Consider the following 9,459-nt stretch of genomic DNA (forward strand, 5'->3'; position numbering starts at 1 on the left):
CCGGCCTGTTTCACGGTCAGTTCTTCTGCGCACCATCGCTCGCTAAGCATCCCACCATGCCATCAGATTCATATCACGGGATGCAATGTCTTCTCCTGTGCACAGGATGATCAATTGTGCGGCCGCTGGGGCTTATAAGCTGCGCGCAATGAGTCGCGTCCCTTCATACTGTTCTGCTGTTCTTCTCTGGGTACGTCCTCCATAACAGCCTCTCGCTCCCTAAGGCTCATGAACGCAGACTTAGCGATGATTACCCTCATGGACTTGCCAGACGAGCTCTTGCTCATCATCTTGAGCCATCTCCCGCTCACCTCCCTGATCGCCTCGCGAGGAGTGTGCAAGCTCTGGCGGACTCTCGTCCCAGGTTCGCAAATCCCTACCTACCGCCGTGGTCTGCTGGAGCTGTACCTCCGCGCCATCGACTCGCCAGCCTTCCTCGCGACCCGGAAGGAAATCCTGGGTCGGACACACGCCTTCAACCGCGCCGCCTACATCGACAGTCTTCCGCAGGGCATCCCTGACGACTTCCGGTGCTGGCTCCACGAGTGGCCGGAGCGCGCCGTCATCGGCCTCCTCTGGCCGGGCGTACGCGACGGGCGGCACGCGCACTCGAAGCCAGACCTGTTCTACGACACGGGCCATGCCATACTCTCCATGACCATCTTCAACCGCATCGCATTCCAGTCACCACTCCCGGGCATGATGCAGGCGTTCATGTACTTCAAGGATGTCGAAGGCGAGTCCGGTGCCGCGCTGCTTCTCGACGACGCGTTCGTGGAGGGTCAGCAGCGCAGTCGCGTGCTGCTCCTGAGCGGGACGTGCGAGGGTGCCGAAATGAAGGGGCGCGTGTACAACGTCGACGGCGTGAAGTGCCCTATGGAATCCCCGGTTGCGACGAGCTGGACGCAGTATTTGCAGCAGGAGCTCTCACGCGAGGATCTGTGGCTGAAGAACCAATGAGGTGAGCTAGAAGGGCTTCCTGAGACACATCGCCTCGCTGATGCAAAGAAAAAAAATTGCAGCGTTCTCTTGATTTCACTTCGCTACTGATACCGCATCTGGGAGTCATTCTGAAATTGGCTGCGATGTGATCCCGCTTTGCACTACGCCCACTATTCAGATGTTCTCTCGTCGGCATCAGGATCACAGTTGTCGCTCGGCAAGGTTGTACTTCTATGGATTGAGGCCGCCTGCCATTCCACCTTGTACTCAATCACTTGCTGCTCCACCTCCACACCGCAGATTCGTTGTATTCACTGTCTCGAAATGAGATTCTGTCGACGTCTTCTTCGTGATTCGCGCGCAAATTGCTCGCTAGCCTGACGTTCGAGTCCGACAGACGCTACGCCCGGAACCTCGGGAACCTTAGACTCCACGGTCCCGGACAGTCTTCTGATATTGACAGAAGCTGTATGGTCATGCACACGTCCGATCCCTGTCCTGAAACGCCATCCCATTCAGATATCTCTGCGCGGGTCCGCCAATTTTTTCGGCGTGCCGCAGCAATTCGGGCTTTACAGTATCACGCGCCTTCAACAAGGCAGGCGGCGTTCAAAGTACGCGTGATTACCTTGAAGCCGTTTCTTCCTCGTGCGATGCGTGTATGCCCTCCTCCCATCGCCGGGAATAACGTATTCGCTCTTCGTAAGCTTCTGCTCGGGCTTGACACGGCCGTCACGCCCGAGGCATGGTGACATCATACCAAAATGACATGACCGAGAGGTAACGGTCACGCGTTCTGGGCTCGAGTTCGAGGTCCGATGGCTTTGTGGCGTTTTGTACTGGTGAACTAGTTTGCAGCAATGCTGGCAAATAAATTCCTGAGCCCCCATCCTTCCTTCTGAGGACATGAAAATGATACAATCATTAATAATGTTGTTCAAGTTACATGATCTCAAATATCAACGATGTTCGGACGAGTGGGGCAGGAATGGCTTAGTGTTCCAACGCAGGTGCTCTCAGGACGAGATGAGAACATCTATTGATTCGACGGTAATAGATACTTAGACGCAAACCTTGAGAATACGAGCATCAACAAATAATGCATTTGGCTTGAATCATGTGCGGATGAGGCATCCTCGCTGTCCCAAATATATTAACGCATGATCTTCAAAACCTGGACATAATTGCTGTATAGCTCATCGCGCACGCAAAGTCTTTATCTGCTGAGATGGTAGTGCTTGAGACGCCGTCGAGTCCTGGCACTCTGGACGCGACCTTCCGGCGCTCCTTACTGGACTCATTGGCGGAGCAAACTCTCGTGTGTATATTTCAATCATATTAGGTACAAGCTCTATGACGGTTAATTGTGTGCTAAAGCCTCGCCAGTGGCGATAGTGTGTCCAGTGTGTGGAAGTCTCTGAGAAACAAACATCCTGGCGAAATCACACTTTACTTGATGTCCGATGCAGTCTCCGACCGGCGAAGTCCGGGCGCCCTCGACACTGCACTACACCGTCTCTCGTCCTCACCATATCATCCGTACCCTCAGCACTCGGACATGGAGCTATGGACAAGGCCGCGGTCTGATATATACGCGGCTCGCCTAAACTTGGAGCTGTCCTGGCAGTGGGCCTTTGACAGTGTCTACACCGGCGATTCGGCGGCTTATCGGCCTCGCATATCAAAGAGCGCGTTTGCTGCAGCCAACGTGGATCACTTCCTATTTGTCATGGAGCAGGAAGAGCTGGTTGTCTGCGAGACGCACTACAGAATTACGAAGGTGGCCGCAGAGCGTTTCGCGGAAGACGACTTCGAGAACGCATGGAAAGCTTTATCGGAAAGCAGGCGGCAAGAAATCGTCTTGGAGGGCATCTATAGGCTGATGGACCATCCTGTCATGAAAGAGAGGAGAGAGGAGCCCCGACTCTTCCCTGCAGAACTTGATGTCCCGCGGTGGCGAAGAGTATTCGCGCATGTTAAAGTGCTTACTTCATTCGAACCTCGATGCGCCGCCCACGAAGCCTCTCGAGATACCACATACAGTTATAGATCGCATACATACACCTACGGAAGATCAACTAGCGCATCCCAGGTGTAGCACCGTCTCCCGCGCGTTGAGACTTAGCAGAAAATATTTTCTATTGTTGGTCATCTGGGACATTATGCTGACATTCGTGAGTGCATTCATGAGGTCTACTCGCATCGGTACTCAAATACTTCTTTAGTACGGGATGAGAGAAGCTCGACGGACTGTAAGAACTGCTCGGCCATTGATCATCCCTACTGAAGGCGTCTCAGAGTCTGCCCTCCGTGAAGTCATGAGAGAGCACAACGAGCTGCGCAAGCTTATCCCAAATGCGTGTTCTTATTGCGGCCTGTCTGAGGACAGGATGCCAGCTGGGCGGAAACTCCGAGCCCGCAGCAAGTGCCGCCAGCTTAACAGACGAGTGTTCCACTGCTCAAAGTGCGTGTCCCGATAGTGGCCGCTCGCGCTTGAGCTGACAGCCAGACCTAGGGAATGTCAAACGAAGGACTGGAAGTTTGGCACTCTGAGGCCTCATAAGCTCGTCTGCGGGAAGCCGCTGACCGTGGACACCATATCAGAGGCGAGCCCGACAGAGGCGGCGAAGACTGCGTCGTGGATCCTGGACCCCGATCCTAGCTTTACTCGCTCTCCTGCCCTTCTACATCAGATTTCACTACTCAGCGACCACCCTAGGGCAGATTATGTGGTGGGTGCTATCTACCATCTAGTCTAGGTCGTGCATCGTGACTAGTTCGAACAGAATGTGCGCCCGCATCCTGAAGCAGACAAAGGCATACGCCTCTCCGACGAGAATGTGGGACAGTTAGTTACGAGCCGTGTACTTTACTTCGCCGTGCTGACCCATGAGACTGTTTAGCGGGGAGACTTATGTTTAGGGTCGTGCTCAACCGAGGTCCATTCCCTCTACCCCTCGACCGTACTATCCACTCACGTCGTTGCGTTTGTAGCGCTTAAATTGGAGACCGTGCGGTCAATGCGGTGTACGACGCGCTATGCCCGTTTATGGATACGCACCGCCTGCCTCGCTCTGACTTGTGCCAGCAGCTCGAGCCAGAGTTTGGCCACCGCATCTAGGAGAGCTCGAGCGTGGTAGGCCCTGCTACGGACAATCAAATTGAGGCGTGGACGGAGGAGGAGCTCGAGCGTGCGATGCAAGGACTTGATGTCTAACATAGCGAATCGGATACTTGCAGTTTAATGCGCCGAGCCAACGCATCTAAACTTGGAGGTCTGCGTTTGGGGCAGTGACTATTAGTGAGACTCCCAAATATATTTCAGTCAATTTGACAGCTACTGGAGGAGAACTATATCAAGTGTAGCCTTCATCTCCTTGATAAAAGCCTCTGCCAAGTCGTCGTCCATCGCACCCTTTCCCCACGCAAACGTGATATTCGTCGATCCTTCCGGCGAACCAATCACGTTGACCTTCATCGCAGGCCCCTCCACGACAGCACTCTGCGCAAAATATACCTTCTCCAATCTCCACTTAGCGTCATCCGCCTTCTGGGCCTCGCCCATAGGGAACCTCCCAAGATTAGACTGGACCAAGCCACTGCCTCGCTTCTTGCCCAGCATGTCCGTGAAATAGGTGTCGGCGATCCCAAGGCGCAAAAGAATGCGCAGCATGCCGACAAGTTCCCGCGTTCTCCGCATGCTTCCGTGCAGATCCTCGCCGAGCTTGTGCACAGTGTCCCACGGAAAGGGTTTGTCGTTTTCGATCGGAGCAATGCGGAGGAACTGGTGCGCCAGCGAGACTTGGTCGCACAGCTCGAAGGGGGATACGCCCGTGAAGCGGCGCAGCGAAACGGGCGCTTCGGCAGCGATGGTCTTGAGCTTCTTGGTGAGCTTACGCTCGACTAGGAGCCGAGAAAGCACGCCTGCGACGAGTATATGCAGAAATGGAGTGAGCGTTGTCTTGTGCTCGCGACAGCGCTTCAAAATTTCTGCAGTCTGTCCTGCGGTTATCTCCCAGCACCGTACGGTTATATCGAGCATAGGGGTCTTCGGTACCGGGTTGCCCGTCCATGCTTTCGAGCCAGCTTGCAGCTTCTTCGGGGCGAACAGTGCGTGGAGCATCTGTGCGAAGCTCGAAGGGGAGACCGAGATCTTCGTGTACGCCTCGACGGGGCCCACCATGGAGGAATCCGCAGGGACAGCGACCTTGCTGCCGCAGCCTTCTTCGCCGGCGCTTACGCTATTGAGTGCGGACCACAGCGCAGCGTGCACAGCAGGACCGCTCTGGCCGTCGGCGATGCTATGGTGATATGCGAGCACGAGGACACGGCCATTAACGACCGTTAGGCGCCATAACGGCGCAGTCGTTCCAAGGGCGAACGGACGCTCAAGCTGCGAGCGCAGCAGCTCGTCTTTCGAAGCCGAGTCGTCCTGGAGGAACTCCACCACAACGTCGAGGTCAATTTCGTGCAGGCGTACAAATTTCGGGACGGCTTTGATTGTAGCCCCGGGGAGGACCTGCATGCCCAGCGCACCGTGCTTTTGTATGATGGTATGTAGGGCCGGGTAGAGGGTCTCCTTCGTCAGGCTAGAGCCAGTCGCGGAGACATACTCCCCCAAGACGGTAACACAGGAGTCAAAGCCTATCTGGCTGAGTAGTATGTGGTACCGTTCCATGATACCTACAAAGCAGGATACGGGCTGTTAAATGCCTTGTACAGCTCAAGCGTTTGCGACGGCCTGTACATACCTGCTTTGCGAACGACATCTTGAGCGGAAAACGACATCGCGGCTGTCGACGTTCCAAAGTCTGCTGTGGAATCAGAATATAAGGCACCGCGGATTCTCCAACGTGAGCGCCTATTCCCGGGGCCCGTGTCGCTTCTCGTTGGTTACCTTGAGCCTTCATCAGATGCTCAGGCACTCCTTTACATAAACCTACTCTTTCGCCATCCGTTCCCCGATAGTTTCTATCTGCCGCTGGTAACGGTATTCACGGACACGCCCCGGCGCATTGCCACGAGCGTCTGGCCGTACAGCACCGTGTTGAACGTCGATTAGACTGCACGTCATCGTCAGATCGGTAACGGCGAGAAGGAACAGCGTGCAAAAATACCTAATCGCGTTGAAGCCAGCTCGATCCACTACCGCCCTGTACGTGGTGTCGACGAGCACGCCGGCCACGCTGATGGCGGTGATGACGATTCTGTGGAAGAGCTAAGTAGAGCGATATGACGCTAGCAGAGACAGTAGACGCAACTAGTTCCAGTACGCCTGCGCCGTGCTGGGATTCTGCGTCGCACCGTGGTCAGCGAGGAACTTGGCCGGGAAGTTTCCGCGAAAATGAAACCCCTGCGCCAAGTGCGTGTGCATCAGCGTGCGAGCAGGCACAACTACACTCTTCTTGTTTCGCTTCGTTCTCGGGGCCGACGGCGTTGCCCTCGCTAGCATCCTTGCTGATGCATGACGCGCGAAGTGCTGCCACGGTGAACTGTGCATCGACCTCTTCGAGTGTGGCGAGGGCAACCGCGATCTTGCGTCCATTCACGTGCACAGTGCACCGCATGGCCTCTCACGCCTCCGCCTCCCAGTCCTTGCTGACAAGCCCACTGCTTGAAGACCTCCGTGCGCCAGCTCCTTGTTTAAATCCGTGAACCTTGGAAGAGACGGAGCCGGTGTTTGTGTGGAAAGGCGAGTGAGCATGGCAACCGTGTTTGGCTATCGCGTTTCGAGGTTGTGTCTGCTCATGTGGCTTCGGTGGTGCATCTGTAGAGTCCGGTTATCAAGGCAGTGCGTCGACAAATAGAAGAATGTTTTTTTTGGCAAGGCCAGGGAGAACTCCAGCACTCGAGAGGACTGGGGAACGCGGAATGTATTGCTGGGCTTAGGATTCTCGATTCCGCTCGAAGCGTAGATACTGCACATATAAATAGTAATATAAATCAGCCGAGATACACAAAGAAGATATACAGCGTGCAAGCAGATATGGCGCAATTACACGCAGACGTAGATCGCAAGCGAGAAGTTCGTTCACTCCAGATAGAGGTCACGTTTGCCGCATAGCACCTTGTGTGGTCGAGGCACTCCGCTCTTCCAGTCCGCAACTTGGCACTCCCTACGCGACCGTCGCGACGTCAGCAATACAAATCGCAGCATCGGCAACTAACGTACCTAGAACAATAGTAAATCTTGATGCCGAGGGCGGCACACTTGCTACAGCCCTTCATGCGCTCGCCATTGAGCTGATTCTCGCCCTTTTTGCAATACCAGCACGCGTTAACGAGCTGCGAACGGTCGGAGGTGATGTTCTCCGCACGCCACTTCTTGAAGAAGCCCTTTCCGTATTGCGAATCTAGAAGTGCCTTGAGCTGCTTCTTGTTTTCGGGCGTTATGGTTGCCGTGTTCAGCGTATCGTGCGAGGGCCCTTCGATTCCTTGCTGCTCCAATCAGCTCGAAGGAGCATAGAAGAGTGTACTAGCCACGTACATAAGTCCGGTAGACGTTCCAAAGTGCCATCGACATGAACTGCATTCTGTTGATGCGACACATCCGCGCCGTCGCTTTCGCACCGGGTGCTTCGGCCTCTGCGTCTGACAGGCTGACGATGTGGTCGAATATCGGGTTAGGCACATACACATGCCCCAGGTGCGTTGCATGCGTGAGGTTCGGAAGGTTCGACCAATGAGACAACAGCCGCAGAAGCTCTCGTCCGCCGTCCTTCGCCAGATCCTTGAGTGTCATCTCGGGACAATGGCCGCGAAACTGTTCGTTGGATCCGATGCACGACGCGTGATAAAGCCCCTCGAGAATGATTTCCTCCCGCCTGTTGCTAGACAAGCGCCGCCAGCCATCTTGGAACGATTGCCAATCGTGAGGATTCAAGCATCGCGCCATGTCGATGTCGACATCACAGATGTCCTTGACGCGACTGTCGTCCTCAAGCACGTTCTGCGGCTCGGCACAGAAAGCGAGCGCATCCCTAGATGCAGACGAGATCAGCCTGGGGTACCGGTGCAGTGGCAATCCAGGTTTGAAGTAGGCCTCGAGGTCGGCGGCCCAGGAGGCTTCCCAGGCCTTACGTGCGGTGTGTTTGTCTGGGCGGGGACGAGGTACTGGAAACATAGGCATGGCGTAAGTGAGAGTCCTGGGTCTTGCCTTCCGGTAGCAGGGAGGTCGTGAAGCGTGAAACGAGACGGCAATCCAACGGGATAGTGTGGTCGTGATCAGAATGAAATCAAGACTTACAATCAAGTTAGAACGCGGGGTTACTGCATTTGTTACAAAATGATGGTCCCTTTGCATCGCTTACTTACTGCACTTGATGGCATTCTAACCGACAATGTATCCTGCCTGGGGCATCATCGATGCGTCATCTCTCGACGCCTTTGAATTGCATCTGGAATGTTGTGCAGGCTGACACTCCCCTCTGACCGCGCTGGTGGAAGTTCGTCGACAAGCTGCCCTGGCTTGTCATCGGGCTGCTTGCACCCGACTACTCGCATCAATATTGTGTTGCATGCTGCCAGTTACACACCTCGCAGCAGATTTCTGTTACTGAAGCCGAGCATCTGAAGGCCTGCATTGGGCAACGGACGCGCTCCCACAGCTTTGTCTGCCAAATCGGAGCAGCCGAGCATGTGATATCTGATATGGTCATAAATATACAGTGTGTGACAGGTTGACGGTGTCTGCGTTCATATGCTCCTCTACTCGCACAGTTGCCTGCACCGAATATCCTGGCAGGCAGTGGTGAAGTGTCTCTAGTGGGGATCCACTGAATCAGAGGTGGTACTCGAGACAGTATATCTACAATAGTCAAGCACATGCACATAGGACTGCGGCTGCTGAAGTGAGTACAAGAGCAACCGTGAATTGTGAGTTATGTGCACTGGCTATCCTCAGTTTGTGCTGAGAAAGAAATGATGACTTGTAGGTGTTGTGCATCAGCATATTCAAGCTGCAAGATATGCTCAGTGGGACACTTGCCCCCAAAAGGAGGGAAGAAGTAGCAGAAGCCAATGAGGGAGGTGTTGCTCATGTGCATGGTGGCTACACTGTCTCGAATAGCATCTCTGCTTCAGCAGATCTTTGCTGGAGGCCTGCTGTCATGGCTACTCAGTGCAGGTGACTGTGCAAGTGGAGGAATTTGTGAATACAGATGTATAGACTGTTGTATGCATGCCATTGCAATGCCAGCTCACGTAGCATGAGACCACGGCCCAGGAGGGCGAGTATACTTACAAGGCATACAGAAGTAGGGCAACTTCAGTTGCCATAGAAAAAAGGAGAATACTGAGTTGAGAAGTACTGCAAGCCCCCATTGGTTTCACTCAAATTCTGGTTGTGGAGACCGGTTGTGACCTGCATTGTCATCTGAAGTTCTTGCTTTGTCCAAGCACGCAAGCCGCTACGGACTGCTGGCCGACGGGAGTCCAGATGACACCCTACTAAGTATAGGTACTCTACACCAACGCGCGGCCGGCTCCGTCGTCGCAGTGCGGCTGCGATGCGCGGGG

At 54.6% G+C, this 9,459-nt stretch overlaps 5 protein-coding genes across 5 annotated transcripts; 2 read left to right on the forward strand and 3 right to left on the reverse strand.

Moving 5' to 3' along the window:
• Nucleotides 1–258: 258 nt before the first annotated feature.
• PHACADRAFT_29141 (uncharacterized protein) lies at nucleotides 259–960 on the forward strand (the record flags this gene model as incomplete). The annotated part of the gene is made up of 1 exon (XM_007395202.1): nucleotides 259–960. One exon carries the CDS (start codon nucleotides 259–261, stop codon nucleotides 958–960), a length of 702 nt encoding a protein of 233 aa, XP_007395264.1.
• A 1,479-nt stretch (nucleotides 961–2,439) lies between these two features.
• Nucleotides 2,440–3,895, forward strand: PHACADRAFT_184876 (uncharacterized protein). Its single transcript, XM_007396429.1, has 3 exons — nucleotides 2,440–3,116; nucleotides 3,168–3,406; nucleotides 3,458–3,895. Exons 1-3 carry the CDS (start codon nucleotides 2,886–2,888, stop codon nucleotides 3,699–3,701), a joined length of 714 nt encoding a protein of 237 aa, XP_007396491.1. The 5' UTR covers nucleotides 2,440–2,885; the 3' UTR covers nucleotides 3,702–3,895.
• A 2-nt stretch (nucleotides 3,896–3,897) lies between these two features.
• Nucleotides 3,898–5,766, reverse strand: PHACADRAFT_209681 (uncharacterized protein). Its single transcript, XM_007396430.1, has 2 exons — nucleotides 5,694–5,766; nucleotides 3,898–5,625 (listed from the first exon to the last, which is right to left on the reverse strand). The coding sequence occupies exons 1-2, from the start codon at nucleotides 5,728–5,730 to the stop codon at nucleotides 4,280–4,282; spliced, it is 1,383 nt and encodes a 460-aa protein (XP_007396492.1). The 5' UTR covers nucleotides 5,731–5,766; the 3' UTR covers nucleotides 3,898–4,279.
• A 115-nt stretch (nucleotides 5,767–5,881) lies between these two features.
• On the reverse strand, nucleotides 5,882–6,509 carry PHACADRAFT_209682 (uncharacterized protein; the record flags this gene model as incomplete). The annotated part of the gene is made up of 3 exons (XM_007396431.1): nucleotides 5,882–6,005; nucleotides 6,060–6,149; nucleotides 6,343–6,509. 3 exons carry the CDS (start codon nucleotides 6,507–6,509, stop codon nucleotides 5,882–5,884), a joined length of 381 nt encoding a protein of 126 aa, XP_007396493.1.
• Nucleotides 6,510–6,880: 371 nt separating this feature from the next.
• PHACADRAFT_257289 (uncharacterized protein) lies at nucleotides 6,881–8,088 on the reverse strand. The gene is made up of 3 exons (XM_007396432.1): nucleotides 7,430–8,088; nucleotides 7,115–7,380; nucleotides 6,881–7,058 (listed from the first exon to the last, which is right to left on the reverse strand). Exons 1-3 carry the CDS (start codon nucleotides 8,069–8,071, stop codon nucleotides 6,974–6,976), a joined length of 993 nt encoding a protein of 330 aa, XP_007396494.1. The 5' UTR covers nucleotides 8,072–8,088; the 3' UTR covers nucleotides 6,881–6,973.
• Nucleotides 8,089–9,459: the final 1,371 nt, after the last annotated feature.

Source organism: Phanerochaete carnosa (assembly GCF_000300595.1).
Source record: "Phanerochaete carnosa HHB-10118-sp unplaced genomic scaffold PHACAscaffold_5, whole genome shotgun sequence".
Lineage (NCBI taxonomy): Eukaryota > Fungi > Basidiomycota > Agaricomycetes > Polyporales > Phanerochaetaceae > Phanerochaete > Phanerochaete carnosa.

Excerpts from the sequence above, each read along its gene's own strand:
- PHACADRAFT_209681 (XM_007396430.1), bottom strand. The coding sequence starts at position 5,730 with ATGTCGTTTTCCGCTCAAGATGTCGTTCGCAAAGCAG. Across the intron at positions 5,626-5,693 it reads AGATGTCGTTCGCAAAGCAG|GTATCATGGAACGGTACCAC; the intron begins GTATGTACAGGC and ends CCTGCTTTGTAG.
- PHACADRAFT_257289 (XM_007396432.1), bottom strand. The coding sequence starts at position 8,071 with ATGCCTATGTTTCCAGTACCTCGTCCCCGCCCAGACAAACACACCGCA. Across the intron at positions 7,381-7,429 it reads GGAACGTCTACCGGACTTAT|CAAGGAATCGAAGGGCCCTC; the intron begins GTACGTGGCTAG and ends TGATTGGAGCAG. Across the intron at positions 7,059-7,114 it reads AAGATTTACTATTGTTCTAG|GGAGTGCCAAGTTGCGGACT; the intron begins GTACGTTAGTTG and ends ACGGTCGCGTAG.
- PHACADRAFT_184876 (XM_007396429.1), top strand. The coding sequence starts at position 2,886 with ATGTCCCGCGGTGGCGAAGAGTATTCGCGCATGTTAAAGTGCTTACTT. Across the intron at positions 3,117-3,167 it reads GGGACATTATGCTGACATTC|TACGGGATGAGAGAAGCTCG; the intron begins GTGAGTGCATTC and ends ATACTTCTTTAG. Across the intron at positions 3,407-3,457 it reads CGAGTGTTCCACTGCTCAAA|GGAATGTCAAACGAAGGACT; the intron begins GTGCGTGTCCCG and ends AGCCAGACCTAG.